The 23,197-nt window shown below is 43.7% G+C and overlaps 1 protein-coding gene across 1 annotated transcript in view; it reads right to left on the bottom strand.

Annotated features, from left to right (window-relative positions):
- The window catches only part of Rnf144b (ring finger protein 144B), a 55,603-nt gene extending 37,236 nt beyond the window's left edge, over positions 1–18,367 (bottom strand). Inside the window, exon 1 of the mRNA XM_059262990.1 lies at positions 18,181–18,367. Within this exon, the coding sequence (XP_059118973.1) occupies positions 18,181–18,345 (165 nt within the window). The 5' untranslated portion in view covers positions 18,346–18,367. The remainder of the gene's footprint in view (positions 1–18,180) is intronic.
- Between the last annotated feature and the right edge of the window lie 4,830 nt (positions 18,368–23,197).

Raw genomic sequence — 23,197 nt, forward strand, 5'->3', positions numbered from 1 at the left:
CAGCTAAGAACAATTCCCTACCTCTATGGGTCTCTTACATGATGTGTTTCCTCATCTACTGGCCCAGCTAGAAGAACTTGATCTTGATTTCTGAAGGATCCTAGAAAAACACGATGCCACTACAATACACACATCACTGTATGACTTCCACATCCACTGAACTCTGAATTCTCTTCTCATGAGATTATCAGTCTGCTTTGTTTCTTTGGTTGGTTGGTTGGTTGGTTGGTTGGTTGGTTGGTTAGTTGGTCAGTTGGTTGGTTTGGTTTTTCCAGACAGGGTTTCTCTGTATAGCAGCCCTGACTGGCCTGTCCTGGAACTTGCTTTGTAGACCAGGCTGGCCTGGAACTCAGAGAGATCTGCCTGCCTCTGTCTCCTGTGTGCTGGGATTAAAGGCGTGCGCCACCATGCCTAACTGACCTTGCTTGGATTATTGCAGCTTTGTAGTGGGTTCTGTGATCAAGAGGTGAGTTCTCTGACTTTGCTGTCCTTTTTTAAGATTATTTGGACAGTTTCAGTTTTTTCAATTGTAACATGTGGCCACATGACCAGCATTGAGAGCTCTAATCAAGTGTCTTTCCATTTATTTAGTCTTTCTTATCAATAATGTGTATTTTTCAGAGGATACATTTTTACATATTTTCATTAAATCTATTCCTCAGTCTTTTATTCCTTTTAAAATTATTACAAATGGAATTGTTTCTCCACAACCCCACTATAGTATTTCTTGATAGAACAGAGAAATACTGTTGATTTTTGTACACTGTTCTTGTCTTCTGCCACCTTGCTAAACCAGTACCTGAGATCATGACGTACAGCCAGGTCTGAGATTGCAATTCACAGCATCCACCTCCACCCCAGTACTACTCTAGGAGATACAGTTATGTCTTCCATTACTGCTGTTATCCCTTAGTAACATTGACTGAAATGAACCTCCAAGAGATGAGTCCTCTCCATCAATACCCACAATGAAAATAGGCTGTAGCTAGTTCCAGGCAAAGGAGTGAAGGAAATGATACATACAACATTTAAATACCTTTCATTTACCTTTAAACACTTTATAACAGTTCTGGCTACTCTTTCTGGAAAGGGTACAAAAGGTCTGCCCCCTAAGTCTGAGAATAGTCCTTCAATATGGGAGATTAAATCGGGGCCCCAATTAAAAGTGCCTTGAGTCCCACCAACAGAGAGCAATCAAAGACTTCTATCTTTATCTCAAGTGATCAAGCACCTAAATTAAGACATTTGGTGACAGGAATAACTGTGAGGAGAAATTCGATGAAAACACTGCAGTCTTGTCCAGGCCTCACAACAAAGCAGTGAGATCTGGAAACTGGAAGAACATTCTCCCAGAGCAGTGAACAAGGGCTCGTGACAGAGAGGTCTGCTTCCAACAGAAGGAACCCCAGAACTTTCCTAGGGACCTTGGAGGCTTTTCCTTTTGGCCTATCTGGACTTCCTTTCTTACCAAATCCTACTGGATCCCAAAAGAGATCCATCTGGCCCAGCCTCTACCTCTGACACAGTACACCCAGAAAAGCCACCCATGGCTCAAGGAGAAAGAAAACCAAAAGACTCGACAAGTTTACATCCTTCCATTCCCTCCAGAGAATCATCATCCTCTGAGCTGCAGTACTCAGCTGGCACTGGGGCTCCAGCACAGACCTGGTATGGGCAGTGAGATACGAATGCCCCGATTCGACATGGCCAATGCCACTGCGTTCATCTGCCTCCTTCTCCTCCGTCCTCCTGTGAGAGGCCCAACCTGAACTCTTACACAGCCCCTCTCAACCTCTCAGACGTGAATACAGTCTCAGCTGTAGGAAGGGAAACGAAATGCAAAATAATAGAGGGTCAGAAAATCTCCTGTCAGGATGTAGGGTTTGGGAGATTATTTAAATAGGATGCAACCATTCAACCTCATCTGCGCAAACACAGTGAGCACACCTTCTACTAGAGAATTCAGCGTGAGTGTTCAAGTCATGTAGCAATAGTGTGGTCAATGGAAAGAGAGGTGTAATGAGGTAAAAGGCTGCTGTGGTTTGAAGGAGTGTGTCCCCTTCAAAACTCACATCGCATTGAATCCTCAGCGTCACAGGATTGCAAGGACCGGTCTTTGAGACTGGACTACGTCTCACAGCTCCACCTTCACCAGTGTTCTTAGGATTCTTTTTAGCATGATTACAAGGTTGGGTGACTTCAAAGGGGACTCCTGGGCCCTGTTCTCCTCCTCTTTGGTTTGTTGCCCCCTGACAATGAGGTGACTGGTTTCCTCTCTCAAGCACCTCTGCCACAATGTGCTGACATAACCTCAGGCTGTAAGCCTACCCTCCTCCTGCGTAGGCTGAGTGTCTCAGGCACTCAGTATAGTGATGGGAAGCTGACAAGCACAATATACATTTGGAAAAACCTCACTGCTCTTTCACAGAAACACCGAAACTAGTATTATCCCATTTCATGTGAACCACATGAGTAATGTGGCCTCAATTCTCATGACTAATAATTACACAATTTGAGGTTTAAACCAACATCTAAATGGGACTCTGTCCTTCTATGTTTTCCTACTATATTACCTGATTTCTCAGTTGTTAGAACAAAAGGATGAGAAAATACTAGAATCTCTACAACTTTAAAACAGCACTTTGAGGGCTGGAGAGATGGCTCAATGGTTAAGAGCACTTGCTGCTCTTCCAGAGGACCCAAGTTCATTCACACTGGATGGTTCAAAACTGCCTGTACTCTAGCTCTGGAAGATTAGACATCCTCTTCTTGTCTTGGCAAGCACCCATATACATGTCACACACACACACACACACACACACACACACACACACACACACACAAATAAAAATTAAGTTAAATTAAGAACTTTAAAGAAAACTATTTTTTTTCTTCCTGATGATTAGCAAGTGCCACCAACACAGCCCAGTAAGTACACCAAGTGTAGCCATAAGTTTCTCTGGTCCCACCCGACCCCATTGTCCCACCGCTGCTTATAAAATAATCATTCAGAGGCTCAATATTAATTGCAAATTATACGGCCAATGGCTCAGGCTTCTTACTAGCTAGCTCTTACAACTTAACTCAACCCATAACTATTAATCTATGTATCACCACGTGTTCCATGGCTTTACCTGCGTCCCATTACATGTTCTCCTTGGAAGGCGGTTTTGTGTCTCCCCTTACTCTCTCTTGAATTTTCCCGCCTGGCTCCATCCTGCCCTGCCATAGGCCAATGTAGCTTTATTTATTGGCCAATGGGAGCCACACATATTCACGGCCTACAGAAAGACATCCCACAGCACCAAGTGCCACTAAGACTTTTGACTCACATGATGGAAGAAAAGAACTGATCACACAAGTTGACCTCTGACCTCTGCATGTGTACCACGGCATGTGCTGCTCCCCACAAAACAAATAAATAGAAATGTAATAATGATATAATATTACCAATATAATAAAACATAAGAAGACTACTAAAGATTAGGCACGGACCATATAAAACAGCCTGCCACTAACACAGCAGCCAGGAAGAGCAGGAAGTGCAGCCATAAAGTACTTTTTCCAGTTGTGGTAATGGCCTCTGTTCTGTGCAATCATCTACAATCCACATACAGCCAACAGGAGTTACCTAGAAACTGAGCTGCTGTTCCTGGAGCACCAGTAAGCAGTGCTCCTAAACTCCGAGAGTGGAGGGAGTGGGAGAGACGGCCTAAGGCTGAGGCCTGGGCTTCTGCTTTGAGTTTTCTCAACACCTGCTAATGTGCCCAGTGGCTGGGAGCTCTCCAGCCAAGCAAACCAGACCTCTTCGCCTCTCAGACTTGCTGTCCTCCAGACTTGTGCCTGAAGTCACACTGTTAACAGCTCAATCCCGTGGCCATTACTGTGTTGAGATTACAGGTTCACTCTCAGGAACTACGCTAGGCCAATAAAAACTTCATGTGGGCCTCTACCCGTTATCTAACAATGAAACTCTAGAGAGCTGGTTATGGATAAAACCATATTATTTTGTACTTTTATAGAACTAGTTCTTGCTTCATCCAAACAACAATCCAGGAATTCAGACTATGGATCTAAGGGGTTGGAGAGAAAAGCTCAAAGGTTAAGAGCACTGGCTGCTCTTGCAGAGGACCTGGGTTCAATTCCTAGGACCCACCCACAGAGTAGCTCACAGCTGTCTGTAACTCCTGTTCCAGGGGATCAGATGCCCTCTTCTGACCTCTGCAAGGACCAGAGACACACTTGGTAAACAGACATACATGCAAGGCAAAGCATTCATACAATAAAATTTTTAAAAGATACAAAAACAACAACAACAAAAAAGACTAAAGCAAGTTACCTAACTGCATTAGTTTCCTTATCTGTAGACTGCTGGGTGGAAATGAAAAACTAAATAAAACTAGCAACCATGTACAGTACATGCACACGGCAGATATCAAACATCTCTGCTTTTTCTCTTTCCTTGATTCCACTTTACAGATGAATAAGCTGAAGGTCAGAGAGACCGAACCAACATCGTAAATTCATGTGGGAAGTAACCCACATGCTTTCCAGAAGATCAAATCCCAAAGACCTGGACTGGGCACTTCAGTTAACACACAGCTATTCATTCCCATGGAAACGAGGTGCTGATTTTGGAAGGGAGTGGTTGCATATCTGGAATCCACCATGTGGGTGTACACAGCCAATCCTTTATTTTGGGCTGAAATGCTAAAAAAAAAAAAAAAAAAACCTGGATTCTAGGTTTTCTTGTTCCCCGTGGTCGTTTTTGGCTTCAGTTTACCTAACTCATGCAAATATCCTTTCCCATTTGGTCACATCTTGTCACTGAACAGGACAAAGCACCTTCCGTCACTGTAGATGCACTGTGACTGCACGTCCTTTCATTCTTCCAGGCTCCCTTGTATCGCTGTTTTAGATTATAGTCCACTTTTAAAGACGTGATAACACTGGATAAATCAGACAAGACTATTCTGGCGCAGGACACTGTAGACTTTTTAAAGGCTAGACTCAAGAGGTAAGTTTATTTTGCTACACCTCACTTCCTCTTGAGGAGGCAGTGTGGATGAAACAGATATGCTCTTCTCACATATGGACTAGAGAGGGTGAGAAGTTTGAAAAGACCCAGAGTGTCACAACATGGGATATCACTATGTTGGGAAGGTTATCCGGCCTTGACTCAAAATGTACATAATTTTCAAATCTCCTTCTAGAGAGAATTTATAAGTTTGAATTTATAAGTTCAAGAATTTCCATCTGCAATAACATAAACTTACAACCCTAAAATCTATTATTATAGGAGGGGCCTAGTTAAGCAAATTATTATATACATATACATACATACATACATACATACATACATACATACATACATATACATGATGTGTGCATAAGTGAGGGTATGTTCATGCCACAGCACACACATGGAAGTCAGAGGACAGCTTTCAGGAGTCAATCATCTCTTTCCACTTGTATGTGGGGTCAGGAGATCAAACTCGGGTCATCTGGCTTCTAAGGAAAGTACATTTACCTGCCGTGCCACCTCACTGGCCCTGGGTCCTTTTTTTTTTCTTCATTGTGACACAGCCATACCATAGGACACTATGTAGGTAGGTCTCTATATTCTTATATGGAAACATCCACATAAATTATATGCATAAAACTCAAGCTAATTGGTATGTGCAGACAATAGACCTATACCTGTGTATATAAGTCTATACACTAGAGAAGACCCTAGAAGAAATACAGAGGAATTACAAATATACTAAACAGTTTTTTAAGTTTCTGTTTAACTTCATTTTAATATCAGCATCTCAGGACTATAATTAAAAGTTAGCCTCTTCAATGTAAAGAGAGAGGGAGGAAAATGGGGCAGGAGGAAGGGACGGAAGTAACTGAGGTTGTGTGTTATTTCTAGTTAGCTCCCCAGGCTCACACGTGTACTGAAAGCTGTGCATTGATCTGGAGTCTCGGGCACTGAAAGCCATTGGCAGTGAAGGAAGGCGAGCATTCACCCGGCAGCCTCTCTTGTGGGCTCTGCTGTCTGTCAGGGCCCTCCCATGCCTGCTAGCTTCCTGGCTGCACAAATGAGATCAGCAGGGGAGCCAATATCTGCACGCCCTGTCCCTAAATCACTACAGATTCCGCAGGAGTAGTTGGAATTACCTGGAGGCTGGCAACAAAACAGAGGACCTGCCTGTCTCAAATACTTTCAGAAATTGGCAAGTAGGTGAAGGATTTGCTGGAAATGGCTGAGTAGGCCTCAGAACATGGATGCACAGATCCAAAAATACCATTACTTCAGTGAGCAAGCCACTGTCATGTATCAGTGTCATGATCTTGACAATGGGATATTTTTAAATGCCAGATTGGGGTCACAATAAGGACGTGATGGGTTGAGTAAGGAATGGAGTTTCTGGACCAGGCGATCCAGAATCACCGCTGGGAGTCGAGCTGGTGGAATAAGAAAGGAAGGAAGATGGGGTGCTCCAGTGGAAAACCACGGAGGTGCCACTTGACTCCTACTAAGAGGTAGGAGCAGGCGATCTGCATAGACCCTATGTGATGTGAATACAGGAACCCGCTTGGCAGCACAAAGGACCTAACTCAAACAGGGACACAAGCGCTATTATGTTGGCAGCTTGGTAAGAAGAACTAACACTTTAAGAAACTTGCCATCACTGGCCTAGTGGATAACAAAGAGGAGAAACTGGGGACATGTAAACAAACTATATACTCCAGACCACAAAGCTGGGGTCTGTCATACCACTAAGTTGAGAGGCCTGCGGCTCCACAAGCCCTCCTCCCAGCCTGCTGCCCTTCACTGTCTCCCTCTAAGAATGCTCACTTTCCGGCCATCTTCCACCCTATTCCAAACCCATCCTCAGCATCCTTCTCACAAATGAAGCTCCCCAGAAGCTCTGTCTTTCCCTTGGAACTGTCCACACGACCACTATCAAGTTCCTGCCTGTCTCTCTAGGCTCATGCCCAGGCACAGGCCCGCTGCCAATCAGACATTCCAGAATGATCTTTCACTTTAGTTTGTTTGCAGCCTACTCTTCCCTCATACTGTGCCCTCATACAAGGCTCCTTCTTGGGACACGCAGGATTCCACCAACACCATCATCAAGCGTTCTCCTCCATTACCATTCAGTCTCTGCCCCTCAGGAAACTTTAGTTGTCCTCTTCCTTGTGATTTGGCAGGCCTCCACATGCGCCTACACTCTGCCTCTTCATCTGAAGGTCTACTCCCCAAAGCAGCTTTGGTGACCCCTAATACCTGCTCTTTGAACTCTAGTTAGCACTGCACCGTGGCGACAGCAGCGGATGGGTAGATTCTGGACTAAGGTGAGAATAGGCTTAGGAGAACCGGAAAGGGGCACAATTTCAAAGTGATCAATAAATTAACCTCTGTGGCTTGGTGTGGAGCTCTGCAGAAGCCTCTGACTGTGGTTTTCATGTTTGGACTACTAACACACTCTGATATGTGATGTGAAGAGTTAACATGAGCAAAACTATGTTTCGGAGAACTTGCAAGTTGAGTGGGGAGGGAGGTGGGGGGGGGGACCTGGGAAGACTTAGGGGAGGATAAAGAATAGGATCAAAATATATTGCATGAAAATTTTTTTAAAGTACTTTAAAAGTATGCTTTGAAAATAAAAGAACAATCCACTGAGTAGTCATTTATATTCACCAACCTACCTAACCTGTCTGTAACTGCCTTGTGAAAAAAGAAATAAAACTTTGATCTGCATCGTAGCACGACCTCCTGACCCCGGTGTTCTCAGACAGAGAGAAACTTGAAGTACTAGTTCAGCTTCTGATCAAGTCAAGATGTTGTAGATGTGATACTTGTTTCAAAAGAACTGAGGTGGAGGGGATGAACACTCTTTGTTAATTACATGTATCAAGAAGATGAGTCCACTCCAAGAGTTTCACCCATGGGAACAGTGCGTATTCTTCAGTTTCTATAAAACTGTGTGACTATACTAAAAAAGCAATAAAGAACACCTAAGTTATTAGGTGTTATTAATCTAGACAATAGAAGGGGAGAAGGTTATGTTAAGAGTGTGAGCTGCTCATTTAAAAGGAAGAATAGAAAACATAGTTCCAGATTATGGATCTTAGGGTCTCTCTCTGAGAAGAAGAAGAATTTCAAGACTCTGTCTTCAGCTGAGTTGCCTAGAAATGGGATCTGACAGGCAGGGGAGATGGTTCGAAGGACAAACTGTTTGCTACTCAAGTGTCAGGACCTGAGTTTGGATCTCCAAAAGCCATGTGAAAATCAGGTAGGTGAGGTGGCCGCCTGTAATCCCAGCACTCAGGAACAGAGACTAAAGAGCCCCAGGACAAAACTAGCTGTTGGTGAGATCTCAGTTCAGCAAGAAAACTTGCCTCGATAACTAAAGTGGAGGGTGATTGAGAAAGGCACACACGCATGCACACTTACACATGTACCCACATACATGTAAAGCATGCATACATATCACATATGCACATGGAGAGAAAGGAGAGAAAAAGGGAGGAAGCACAGAAGGGGATGTAAGATATAGAAGATTTACGGGGTGACCTTCCCCAAAATGGTATTCATGAAGAAGATGGCAAGTGAGAGAACCCCGATGCACAGTACATCTGGAGCCAGGGATTGACTGAGTCCTGACATCCAGAAAGGGTCTTTAGAATTGAAACAGCCTTCCACACCTGTGAGGAGTGGAGGAAGCCCTGAATGAACGTGCAAAGTGCAGAGGAAGTCCTGAGTGAGTGTGTACTGTCCACACAAGCACAGCTGTGTCGAGGACCCCGAAGTCGTAGATGCACGGGAATGGCAAAGCCTTCCCTGGGTCAGGCTCAGGGAACTGGCAGTGCCTTCTGCTGGTCTGTGTGTGGATGCTGACAGTGTGGGCAAAACCAGCCATCACAGCTCGCTCCATCGGGATGATGGCAGCCCAGACTGCTCCCCTACAGAGACCGCCAACAAGACTAGAGAACCCGCCCTCCTACGCTGTACACAACAAACACCCGGAGGTTCTCAGTTGTTGCGTAGTAGTATGTACTCCATCAGAGTGAGCACAGCCCACCTGACCCCAGCTTTTCTGCACATGTGCCCGGGTGTTTGTCTTTGTTCAATCCCTCCCCACCCTGGAGGTTTCTAGGACCAAGCCATCCAGGATGCAGCACACACCTATTGCCTATTAAACCAAGAAAGCAATATTTTATTGGTCTGGAGCCACTCCCTGGGACGTGGAAGGTGGAGCACTGACCTGAAGAGGGGCTTGCTTCCTTCCCTCACCTGTAATTATGGGATCTAAAGGCGGAGGCAAATGTCTACCAGAGCTGTACCCAGAAAGCTTAATCAGGTAACGGCCTCAGCAAAATGCTATCTCCCATAGATCTGGCTAGGTAAGAGTCTCAGTTTAAAGAAATTTAAGAAAATCAAGCCTAGTGTCATGGCACACTCCTAATAAGTCCAGCATTTAGGAAGCTGAGACAGGAGGATCACAAGTTTGAGGCCATTCTAGGTTACTTGATGAGACCCTGGGTTGTTTTTCTTTTTCTTTTATTTTTTTTTTGGGGGGGGAGGTTGTTTGTTTTAAAGAGAAATAGAGAAGAGAGGGAAAGAGAAAAGAAATTATGAGAAAAAAATCTTATGAATTGCTACACAGTAAGAAATCAAATCAACCCACCATTTAAGGATGTGGAGATATGAAGTCACAGAGCTACTGGTGGGATTATGACAGAGCTAGCCACCCCTTCCCCAAGTCATTGTCAGAAACTGACCCAGGAGGACTCCCCCACTGCTTGCTCCCAAGGAATGACACTGAGCTGGGATTCAAGCAGTGATTTAATCCAGGACACAAACAATCTTCATTCAAATAACAGAAAGCCAGTGAGCAGCAGTCACGCTCAACCATTAACAGTCAAATAGATCTCAAGCAGTTTTGTTTTAGCGTGTAGAATCAGCACTTACAGATCAATTTTATTCAGAAAATAGATTTCAGTCAATATGAGTGAAATGGTTCAGATTAGTTTAGCTGAATAACCAGTGTATGGATTGTGGTGATATTTTATTCCTGCTCTAACAAACGAAGCTTGCCTGGGGATCAAAGGAAAAAGCCAGCCACTATATTAAACATAGTGGCCAGGCCAGGCAGTGGTAGCACACGCCTTTAATCCTAGCATTTGGGAGGCAGAGATTCATCCAGATCTCTGTGAGTTCAATGCCACACTGGGAACAGAGCCAGGTGTGATGGCACACGCCTTTAATCCCAGCACTAGTTAACCATAGAGGTCTGGAGGTCTGTACAGACAGACAGGAAGTGATAGAGCTGGAAAAGGAAGTGATGTACCGAGGCAGAGAGAGGAAGTAAGATGGCAGGGCACAGAAAGGTATATAAGGTGTGAATGTACAGGATTATAGTTCTCTTTTGGCAGGGGATTTCATAGTGGCTTGCTGCTCTGCCTCTCTGATCTTTCAGCTTTTAATTCAAAATCTGACTCTGGGGTTTTTTTTTTATTAATAAGAGCGATTAGCAATTTGTGTTACAATGCATCCCACCCAGTCTTGGAAGTTTTCCAGTCAGATAGAGCTAAAGCCAGTAGAAGCACACTGCTAGCTGTCACCCAGGTCTGTCATAAGTGCTCTGTCTATGTTATCTACTACACCATTTGCTATGATCCTCTGAGGTGACTTATTACTGTTCCTGTATGATCATAAAGAAGAATGGAGACAGATACAGCTCTGAGACACAAGCAGCTCTTCTAAGCCACTGTCATTTCTGGCTTGGATTACTCTGTTTGCACTCTGTGCTTAGTAAGTGTCACAACGCTGTGGCAAAATACCTAACAGTGACTAGTCAAGGGAGGAAGGGTGTGTCTCAGCTCACAGTTGTTCAAGTCTTTATGCCTCATAGGTAAGAGAGGCGTAGTAACAGAAGCAGCTCAGTCCCTGGCAGCTTGCTCATAGTGGCCGTCAAGAAACAGACAGGCGGCAGTCAGGAGGCTAGGCAAAGTACATCGCCCTTTCTTCAGAAAGCACTCTTTCTGTTTCTATCTGTCTGCCTCTGTCTCTCTCTTCCTCCTCCCTCCTTCTGTTTGAGACACTGGACACAGATCTTTTCCTGTCCTCTCACTGGGACTACCCCCCACACACACACACACACACATACACCATGTGCCTGCACATATGCTTACATGAGCATTCATAAATGTTTGACGTCCACATTAGCCTCTTTCTGCATCAGAATCCACCGAGCACACTCTCAGCCTAAGATCTCTCTATTGCTTCCCTCCTCTAGGTATTTTGATGGCTTGCACCTCATTTCTTTCAGGTTTCCAATACTACCCTGCCAGTGAGACTTCACCTAGGATGATGTGGAACCCCTGTCCCCATAGCACTCCCCTGCTCCCTTGTCCTCTTCTGCACTTTTAGAGTTCACGTATTATCTGACTTCGATACTTACACAGCATTTTTTACCATGCACTAAAACTTGGGCTATTTGAAAAGCAGGCATTCATACAATTGTTTCCCATTATATTCTAACCATGTCAGAATTATTCCTGATAGAGTAAATATGTATTGAAGTAAATCCAGGCAAGACTTGAGGCCCATTCTCTTAAGTGACAAACCACACAGGCTTCCAGAAAAAGGACTTCTTCCTTGGGGTGGGGCACCCGGCAACCTGAGGTACCTTCCAATTCTAGGACAGTAAGGCTATGACAAAGTCATAGGCCCCTGGGAATATGGTTTTCGGTTGCTTCTCTTCCTCTCCTGACACATTATTTACTACTTGCCTTGAACAAGCGAGTAGTGAGCACTGGGCTGGGATGAGATCATGGGTCCCGGAAGCCAGTGCCTTCTTCAGTCATCTCTAACCTATTTCTCATGCTCTTCCTGTTCACTCTTGTCCCTCAGCTGCCACCTGACCTGGCTGGAGCTCAGCTGTCAGTGGGAAAACAACATCAAAATGGGCACTTGAAGCCAGTGATTTAACTGGTGGCCACAAAAGCCATCACACCATTAAAACAGATATAAACAGAGTGCGCTGAGGTCATTTTATAAGACAAAGTTAAATTCATTTGATGGATGATGGAATGCTCAAAAGCCAAGTCAGGGAAAAGCATAAATCCAACCTTGCAAACCTCATGTAGCCTCGACTCAGAATCTACAGAATAATAGAGTGATGGGATGCATCTGTCCATCCAAGATCAATCAAAGATATGGGAATCAGGACAGGGGGACAGTTTCAAAGCTTCAGGAAAAAGCTGCAGGTCACGTGAGGGAAACAAACCGAAAAGGGCTCTGTGACATCATCCTGAAATAAGATGCCTCCTGATTGCCTGCAGTTCCCGTGAGTTCTAGGTAAAATTTACTTCACATGGCTGTGCCCTTTCTCCACCAAAAACCAAACCAAAGCAACAAACAACCAAAACCCTGCAGATTGACAATGACAGCTCTGTCTGAATCACGAGCATCTGCCGAAGGTGTGGTCATTGGTCCACCTTTAAAGTTACCACTTCAACCTTACAACCTTAGAGTTCTGTGATCGGTGTGAATATCATGTTCCTTTGTTTGTTTTTTATCTTTTCTGAGCCTAGTGTTTGCTTTTCGAACATCTGTGTATTGTATATATTCTGTATATTTACACTGTTGTAACACTGTAGTGAAATATTAGCTTGTTTGATATGAGGAAAGTATCTATTGGGCACTTATTTCCTAGCCTGATTGATTAATCCTTTTTTTTTTAAAAGATTTAAAAATTTTTTTCTTAAATCTCTTTTTTGTTTTGTTTTTTGGGGTTTGTTGTTGTTGTTGTTTGGTTGGTTTTTGGTTTTTCGAGACAGGGTTTCTCTGTGTAGTTTTGGTGCCTGTCCTGGATCTCGCTCTGTAGACCAGGGTGGCCTCGAACTCACAGAGATCCTCCTGGCTCTGCCTCCCAAGTGCTGGGATTAAAGGCGTGCGCCACCACTGCCCAGCTCTTTTTTTTTTCTTAAATCTTTAAGATGACCTTTATTCACAAATTAAGTTGCAGTTTGGAGGGATGAACAGGGAAAAACTAGTCTCCAGTGTCTTTGGATAGAAACACGAGACTAAGATTTGTTTTCATTTTTCCTCATTAAGATACCTTATTGGTATTTTACATTGTCAGTGGAAAAAAAAGTTGGTTTTTTGTTTTGTTTTGTTGGTGACTCCTGATCTGTTTTTGGAATTTAGGTTTAAAAGTGTAGTTGTAAGCCACAGTGTGTGTGTGTGTGTGTGTGTGTGTGTGTGTCTGTGTCTGTGTGTCTGCGTGTGTGTGTGTGTGTGTGTGTGTCTGTGTCTGTGTCTGTGTGTCTGCGTGTGTGTGTGTGTGTCTGTGTGTGTGTGTGTGTGCGTGTGTCTGTGTCTGTGTGTCTGTGTGTCTCTGTGTGTGTGTGTGTGTGTGTGTGTGTGTGTGTGTGTGTATCCACCTTTTTGGCAAATGGCTGATGAGGAGGATGAAGACAGTCAAACACATCTTTATCAGCATTCCTTGCTCTGGGACGGTTTGAAAAGACAGAATGGCTCGATATAGAGTGGACCGCAGGAAAAGAACAATGGTGACGCCAGCCTACTCCGCGTTGGAAGGGAGCTGGCCTCCTTACTAGGATTCTCCTTCGATGAACTTCTACCCAAGACAGGCATTATCAACTCCTCCTGCTCAGAAGCAGAAATCAAATGGCTTGACCTTGCTTACACCACCGGAAGGCAAAGCCTGACTGAGTCTGGCTCCTCCTGTCTGTGTGTCTGAGCTCTTCACCACAGCTGTGTTGTATCACAAGAGAGGAGGGGGTGGGGTAGGAAAATGTCATAAAGGTATCAGTGAGAACCCTGGAGAGAAAAACTGCAGGTTCTCAGCTTCGCTTCAGTTACCAGCCATGTGCGCACATATGAACACACACATAGGCAGTTCTTCCCCAACTGTAAGTGTCGCCCAGAGCATCTGGGGGCCCTGAAAGAAAGAAGGGCTTGATTGAAAACCTCTTGTTTCTTCTCACTTTTTAAACACTGGAAAATCCATTTGGCTGCAAGAAATGAATAGTAAAAGAATTCTAACTACCCAGAGCCAATAAAAGGTAATGGAAAAAGGCAGGAACACGGTTGGACTCTATTTTCTTTTCACTCAACACATCCTGTCTTTAATCTGGAAGGTAAATAGGCCATGCCCAACAGACCAACTCTTTCCAGGTGAAATTATCTAGGTTATAAAAACAAGCAACAACTGTGCTCCCATTATCCTCCATTCATGGCTGGCAGAAACAGTGTCCAAAGCAAACCAGAGGCCAGGCGAGTACTTCCCGCAAGAGAGCAAACTCATGCTTTCCACCGCTTTGAAAACCGACTTTTGGGATTCTTTTCCCTTGACTGAAACTGTCCGGAATTATCTGAATGAACAAGTTGCAGTAGCTATAAATGAGTCAGGTGTGATGGCTAAGGCTGAACTCTTAGTCCTTGGGAGGCTGAGGCAGGAAGATTGTTCGAGAGCAGCCTGGGCTATACAACAAGTGCTAGGCCAGCCAAAACTGTACAGCAAGGCCCTGCCTCAAAAAAGGAAAAATAAAAAGATCCAGAGAAGGTGTGGTAGTTTGAATGAAAATGACCCCAAAGACTCAGAGGGAGTGGCACTATTACAAGGTGTGGCCTTGTGGGAGTAGGTGTGGCCTTGTTAGAGGAAATGAGTCCCCAGGGGTGGGCTTTGAGGTTTCAGAAGCTCAAGCCAAGCCCAGTGTCACTCTCTTCCTGCTGCCTGAGGATCTGGATGTAGAACTCTCAGCTCCTTCTCCAGCACCATGTCTGCCTGCATGCCGCCATGCTTCCCGCCATAATGATCATGGACTAAACCTCTGTAACTGTAAGCCAGCTCTAATTAAATGCTTTCCTTTATAAGTATTACTGTGGTCATGGTGTCTCTTCACAGCAATAGAAATCCTAACTAAGATAGAAGTGAAGCTTGAATTTTCGTGTTTCCATTATTTATATTGACAAACGGACACAAAGAAAAGAAAAAAAAAAAGAGAAACTCTCTGCATTCCACCTCTTACTAATTTACAACCTTCCTGAGACATTTAGCCTTTAGAGCACAAGAAATAATTACTAAGTTTCTCTCACTATAATCCCAATGTATCCACATCTGTGACTCCATAACTCCATTGTGCACCTAAAGCCTTCATCCATGTGAGTGAGGACTGTGCCCACATCTGTATCCTCAACTCTGCTTCTTCTCCATTTGAAGCCACACATGGAGTTCAGTGCAAGAGAACACAAGTGGAACATCTAGAGGGATGCTGTACTATTGGCGGTGTTGCGCATCGCCCTCCTTTCTCTGATGTTACTTAGAGCCAGAATTACCTACATTAGATGGTCAAAAGCAGAGTGTGTCAGGGGCTGGAGAGATGGCTCAGTGGTTAAGAGCACTGGCTGCTCTCCCAGAGGACCCTGGTTCAAGTCCCACCACCCACATGGCAGCTTATAACTGTCTGTAACTCCAGTTCCAGGGAATTTGATGCCCTCTTCTGACAGCCTTGGGCACTGGGTGCACATGTGGCCCACAGACATACATGAAGGAAAAAATACTCATACACATAAACTAAAAATAAAAGTGGTAGAGGCTGGGGACCGAACTCAAGTCCTTTGCAAAAAGCAGCAAGTGCTTTTAACCACTGAGCCATCTCTCCAGGCCCTAGGCACACTTTTTTTTATTTTATCATGTTTTGGATAAAACGAAGAAATAAATCTCTAACAGTAAAAAAATGTTCAAGTAGTACTTCAGGCGAGTCTGACTCTCATTGCCAATTTACAGACACTAATGCAGTCGCACGTGCTCAGCTTACGGCTTTAGATCACCATAGGTAATAAGGTGTGAAGAGGCCAGCGAAGGTTAATGCTTATAGATACAAAAACTTCCAGAAAATGGAGGGTATCAAAAATATCAAGCCATGTGACTTTCTGCTTCTGAGCCCTCTGTAACAATAGGGAAGTATGAATCTAGTTGACAGAATAATGTAATTGTTCAGACTCCAACTCCCAAATCACTGAAGAAATGAGAAACAGTGGTACTGTTTTTAATTAGAAACTAAAATCTATTGAAACAACAATGTGTCAACATTAGCTTCTTGTAAAGATGAAATGCAGCCTTTGGCTCACTATTCTTTTCCCAGCATTGACACACAAGCTTGAATTCTGCACTATGAATGCTCACAGCAAAAAATGAACCTCAAATCCTGCCCTTAAATGCCAGGGACACTCAGAGGAAAACTCCCATCGTGGTCTTCACTAAATGTTGCCTCTGATTCACGTGTTTCAAGGAGTGGGAAGAGTCAAAAGCACGTAAGACAGATAGAGAAGCCATTGCTTCCGACAGATGGGTTCAGAAACCAAGAAAAACCAAAGGAAAATGGTCGCCCTGAGATGATGAGACCTCTTCCTCTCTTTCCTTAAAGCATCACATACTGGCAAGATGAAGGAGTAACATCAGTGTGACTCCTAACCTCCTAAAACTCAGTGCCTTCCCTAGACCTTTACCTCTGACTCCTGCTTTACTGGACTCTGCTTTCTCCCAAGCCCTCTTCCCAGGCTCCTGTTTCGTATGCTTGGTGCTCAGTTTGCAACCCTCTGGTGGATTATAACAGCAGTTCTCCAGCTTCCTAGAGCTGCGACCCTTTAATACAGTTCCTCATTTTATGGTGACCCCCAACTCTGCGGGGCCTTTACCCACCAACCCCACAGTTCCCCAGAGAGTAGCAGGAAATATTAGATAGAGGATTTAGAGCATGGAGATAAACATACAGAAAATACAGGGTAGCCTCAAGAGGGCCTGGAACCTAGTCCAGCAAGCCCTGACTGTCTCTGCTCTAAGGTATTTATAGAAACGCCAAGGGGTGGAGCAAAAGACTGCCCCCCAGCACAGCCAAGGGCAGACCCTCTCAGACACCTGCATTCAGGCCCGTGGTCTAATCATCCTCTCTATGCAGACCTGCTGGGTAAAGCCACAAGGAACCTGAAAATGGGCTCACACAACCAACCATAACATTATTTTTGCTGCTACTTCATAACTGTAATTTTTCTACTTTTATGAATTGTAATGTAAATATCTGAGATGCAGGATATCTGATATGTGACCCCTGTGAAAGGGTCATTTGACCCCAAGAGAGGTCATGACCCACAGGTTAAGAACCTCTAGATTATAAGCTCCTAAGAGCAGAGCTCTTTTCTGGGTTTTGTTTCTATAACTGAGAATTTCTGGTGCCTGAGAACGGTCGCCAGGATACCAGTGCTGCCTGACAGGTGCCTGTTGGAAGAGTAAATGGTACCATTCTTTGGCATCTTTCAGTCCTGTGGGATCCCTTCCTTCTGGCTCCCACCTTGATACATTGACCAAGCAACCTTCAAGGAAACCAGTAACATAGGTGACAAGCATTGATAACAGACATCACTCAAAGAGGCAAGTTCATCCCTGGACATCCATGCCACTGTTGTTGCTGTTTACTAATGCAGGGGAAGAATTATTCAGCACATTTTAGAAGTAGGAAAATAGAAAACCTGGAGGAAAATTCATTACTATCTGATTTTTTTCATCATTCCGAACACCCAGTGAGCTTGGAGGTTATGGTTAACTAGAACATGCTGAACAGTTTGTTTTGCTCCTGAATTAGGATCTTCAGAACAGAAAGCTTCTGCTTCCTCGGTAATTATATTTCTGGATGTGGTGGGACACATCTATAATCCCAGAACTCCAGAGGCTGAGCAGGAAGATCATGAGTTCAAGTCCAGCCTGGGCTACACAGCAAATTAAACACAAGCTGGAGCTACATATATACATGTAGGCACACCTTGTCTCAAAAGCTCAAGGGTCGTAATAAGAGCACTTCCCTAGCGTGCATTAGACCTTGGTGCATACTAAGCTCTGCCTCCACCACCACATAACGTAAAACCTAAATAAATAAATAATAATTCATTATACCCATTATCTACTAAATAAAAACCACTAATCTGTTCACTATTCCTGGTGGTATTTGCAAAGTGAACCGAATGTGTGTTTGCTTTCCAGAACAGGGTCAGACTGTAGCAAACTCAATATGCCACAGAAATGGACCCTGTAGCTTTCATAATTCTTCCCCTAATTTCTCACGGACTTCCCCACGGCACAAACATTAAGGAAAACTTACCGATGTACAGTAGATGCACTGGCATTCCTGGAGCATGGTCACCTTGTCCAGAGGCTGTTCACACAGGCAGAGCTTGCAAGTGACAATGGGGACAGGAGTCAGGTCTCCGGAAGTTGGGTTTTCAGCAGTCATGGTCAGACACTGGAGCCTGTCGATGGAGTCCATTACCCTGTCTTCAGCCTCCTCTATCCCTACAGAAAAACCCAAAGTAAGAAATGTTATCACCACCCATATAGCTAATGTTAAACACATGTATTTGGGGGTCTGGCTGAGTAAATCCTCACTCCTAACCCTTGGTGATTTCTGAAAGTACAGTTGATACATTTCTGGGAACTGTGGGATGGAGTACTCTTGATCTTGGCAAGGTCTTCCCCAAGCCCTGAAATTTAAGCTGACCTCACCTCACTGTCCTGATTCATATCATGGAGGCTAGCTGTGGGAGTTAAGTGATCACTAGACAGGGAGGAGAAGGGATGAGGAGATGGTGGTCAAGTGCACAATTCCAGGCAGACAGGATGACTAAGTTCTGGAGAACAAGAGGGCAACACAGTGACTTCAGCTAATAATAATAATGGCATTGTGTGCTTGGCAATTGTTGAGCGCAGATTTTAAATGATTCTCACCAGGAAAACAGAAATAAGCATGAGAGGAAATGATTGCATTAATGATCTTGATTTACTCATTTTGTGTGTATGCATACTGTCTTAAAACATCACATTGTGGATCATTAATTATGCCTTCTAAAGCTGGCAGGGGAGATAGGAAATCAATACTATAAACAAACATGCCACTTGGGAGGTTCATGCAGTGGTCTGAATGAGAAGTGGCCCCCATAGACTCATGCATCTCAACACCTAGTCCCCAGTTGGTGGCCCTGTTCGGGGAAGTTTTGAAAGCTTTAGGAGGTGGGGCCTTGCTGGAGAAAGTATGGACTTTGAGAGTTTATAGACTCACCCCACATCTAGTTCTCTCTCTCTCTCTCTTTTTCCTGGGGTGCCAAGGAAATATGAGCAGTCAGCTTCCTGCCCTGGCTACCCATAGCTATGCCACCCTCGCTGTTATGGACTCTAATCCTCTGGAACCATTAGCCAAAATAAACTCCTTCTTCCTTAAGTTGCTTCTGGTCATGGTGTTTTACCATAGCAACAGAAGTAACTAATATAGTACATCACTACCATCACCACGGTCAATTCAACTGGCTCAAAAAATACTTACAAATAGGATGTCTCTCAAAAAAAAGTTCAAGAATTACCAAATAGGTTGGGCCCTAGCTTAGTGGTACAGCACTTGTCTAGAATGTAAGGCCCTGGGTTCCATCATCAGAAACACTAGAAAGAAATTATCATGTGGTCCAGAAATTCCACTTCTGGGTATGTGTTCCCAAGAGGTCTGAAATCAGGGTCTTAAAGAGGTATTTCTACATCTTTGCATTATTAATATCATTCACAGGAGTATTATTCATGACTGCCCGAAGGGAAATCAAGCTAAGTGCACATTAACAGAAGAATGAACACAGTGTACCAAGCATAAGAAGAACAATGCAATCAAGAAACACAATAAATACAGCAAATATGAGGCTGCTGCTAATCCAGCAGACTGTTTTGCAAAAAAACAGTTTTACGTGCCAGAAGTACACACTAAAATACTAGTAAAAGGTATAGTGGAATAAATGTATAAGCTATTAACATAGTTTCTTATTATCATTAACCAGCCATTATTCACTATACATAATTCTATATGCTGTTTATGGCTGGTAATGCTATAGGTTTGTTTATACCAGTGTCACACAAATGTGGATCATGTGTTAAGTTACAATATTATGACAGCTATAAATGTCACTGTGGGATGGGATGGGAATTTTTCAACTACATTAATATCTTAGTGGGACCATCACTAGGGCTTTTCATTGATGGAAACTTTAGGATGAGCTTCATGACTTATATATAAATGCAAGAACACCAAAACAAGAATGAAAGAAAAAGTTGGAGGTGATAGAAAAGGGGAAAACCAATGAGATCTTTGCCCACCAACCAGAAAGAGTCAAGAGTTACTACCCTGAGAAGCAAGAGATGACTTGACTCAAAACAGGTTAAAGAGGAAACTAAGCAATGATTAGTTTCCAACATGGAAGGCATGCTATAAAGTTCAATAAACTTCAAGATTCAGTGTTCTCATCCTACTAACAACTAAAGAGCTACCATCCAAGAGCGAACTAAAATCAAATTAACGCACACAACAAGCTTGAGACCTTGAGATATCAGACTTCCCTTTAGGGTCATGTAAGATAAAAAAAAAAAAAAATGAATGATGTCACCTCTTTCCAGTCTATGGCTAGATAATGATCACTTGGTCATCTTCCTAAGACTTCCCAGTGTACCACTCTCACAGCCCCACCAATGTCCCCCCAAACGTCTCTTCTCATCTGAATGCAGCCAGTGAATGTATCCTGAGTAGGGCAACAGGAACTGTTGCAACTCAGAACCACCCCAGACCTCAAATATCAATTACCCTTCAGAGCCAACTAGAGCCGATCATGGTGGCCATACCTCTGTAATCCCAGAACTCAGGGGGCTGAGATAGTAGAATCTTCATTTCAAAGTCAGCTTGGGCTAGATAGTGAGATCATGTGTCAAAACTAATTGAATAAATAAATTTAAGATGCCAATTGGAGGATGCTACTGAGAAGAACCAATGCTGTTCTTCAAATCTGGCCATTGCTCACTTTCTTATGCCCTTGCCTGGTATCGCTTTTGAGAAGGAAACTTTATATAGGGCAATTTAGAAATTATTATTATAATTAGTGTGTATCTGTATGTGTGATATGTTTGTATGTGACTGTGGGCATGTGTGTGCCATAGTGCACATCTGGAGGTCAGAGGACAATTTGAAGGAGTTGGTTCTCTCCTTCCAAAGTAAGTTTCAGGGATTGAACTGTGAGTTCTAGAAACCGACTCATGTGGTAAGGCTTGCATTAGAAGGGCCTCTAACTGCTGAGCCATCTCACTGGCTATATGGGACAAATTTTTAATGTACTCCTGGGTATCTTAGACATACTTGTGGTTTGTTTTTTAAGACAAGGCATCTATATACAGCCTTGGCTGTCTTGGAACTCTATGTAGACCAGGCTGGCCCCAAACTCACAGAGATCCATCTGCCTCTGCCTCCCAAGTGCTGGGATTAAAGTTGTGCGCCACTACACCCAGCTCATATTCATGTTTTTGTTTTGTTTTGTTTTGTTTTGTTTTGTTTTGTTTGAGACAGGGTTTCTCTGTGTAGCTTTGCACCTTTCCTGGAACTCACTCTCTAGCCTAGGCTGGCCTCGAACTCACAGAGATCCACCGGCCTCTGCCTCCCAAGTGCTGTGATTAAAGGTGTGTGCCACCACCGCCCGGCTCATATTCTTGTTTTTAAGACAGACCATCAATTGTATTCAACAAGATCTACTGAAACCTAATCATGTCTCTAGTCATAGCTATGATTTTATGCCTTAGGTTGTGAGTTACATGCCTCAGGCTATGAAACCAAAGTTATAAAAAGACTCAAAAGTAAAAAAAAAAAATATTTATATGTAAAATATTTAAAATATAAAACCCTTTTACATTGCAGACACACATTTAAAAAAAAAATACTAAGTATTCCAAAAATCATACTTGTGACTCAGTGGGACAGAGAAAGAAGTGACACATTTCATTCCTTGGAGATTTGAATAATCCAAAGCAATTTTTCAGGAAGAGGGGATTGTTTTTCTATGTACAATCAACACCAATTCCCTAAAGTGATAGATTTTAAACACTTTCCAAGCAACAGAACTTAATAAAAATAAAATGACAAGCTACCACTGCTTAAGAGAGACTAGACAAATGAGTGCTTGTTCCTGGAGGGAGATACAGGGCCAGTCCCTCCTTGATCTCTCCCAGTCTCCTGGGCCCTACCACAGAAGCCTAAGGCCGCCCCAGAAACAGACTGAAAACCAGCCTGTAGCATTTGTCTTTGGGTAAAACAAACAATGAGGTTTTTTAAAAGAATGACACATAGCATACATTTTATAGACAGATAGACAGACAGACAGATCTTAAACAAGAAATCCTTCTACCATTTATTGGAAATTGGATTTTTTTTAAGCAGTCAATAGGACCCTGTAATGACTCCTCTGGTGGGATCCCCACACTAGAGGGGCTACAGTTTGCTGGTGTTTCTTGGCTTGTGTCTAAAGATTCACCCTTTTTACCACTGAAAACCTTCAGCTTCCCAACCTAACTACCTAGCAAGTCACATGCAGCTTGGAGGGATGAACTGTCTTGTCCTGGTTCGTTCTTGGTCAGCTTGACACAAGCTAGATTCTTTTGAGAAGAGGGAACCTCAATTTAGAATGTCCCCACCAGATTGGCCTACGGGCAGTCCTTTTGGGTATTTTCTTGATTAATGATTGGTGTGGGAGCACCCAGCCCACTGTGGGCAGTGCCACCCCTGGGCTGGTGGTCCTGAGTTCCATGAGAAAGCAGACTGAACAAGCCATGGAGAGCAAGTCAGTAAGCAGCACTCCTCCATGGTCTCTGCATCAGCTCCTGCCTCCAGGTTCCTGCCCTGGCTTCCTGCAGTGGTGGTGTGATCTGAGAGGTGTAAAGTGAAATAAACCCTTTCTATTCCAGGCTGCTTTTGGTAATAGTGTTTATATACAGAAACTCTAAATAAGATACCCTCCCAAGCCCTCCCATTTCTCTCATCAACTACCCCTTTGTAGGCACACCGGCAATTCACCCTCTTTCCCTTTCAGGCTTCAAGAAAAGCCTTCCTTCCAGAGAGAGCTGCCAGCTCACTAGGACTGGCCTCCTCCTGGCTTGTATGGCTTGTTCTGTCTCATACCTCACACTCTTAATCTAAGATAAGAAAGCAACTCGATTTATCCAGCCTACCACTTGCAAGGTAACAATTATAATTGCTTTTACAGTTATTCCAAATGTAACTGTGCCTCTCGTTGGGTGTCCAGAACCTTTGGGAAAGAATTTTGGCAGGGAAT

Source organism: Peromyscus eremicus, chromosome 5 (genome assembly GCF_949786415.1).
Source record: "Peromyscus eremicus chromosome 5, PerEre_H2_v1, whole genome shotgun sequence".
NCBI classification, from domain to species: Eukaryota; Metazoa; Chordata; class Mammalia; order Rodentia; family Cricetidae; genus Peromyscus; species Peromyscus eremicus.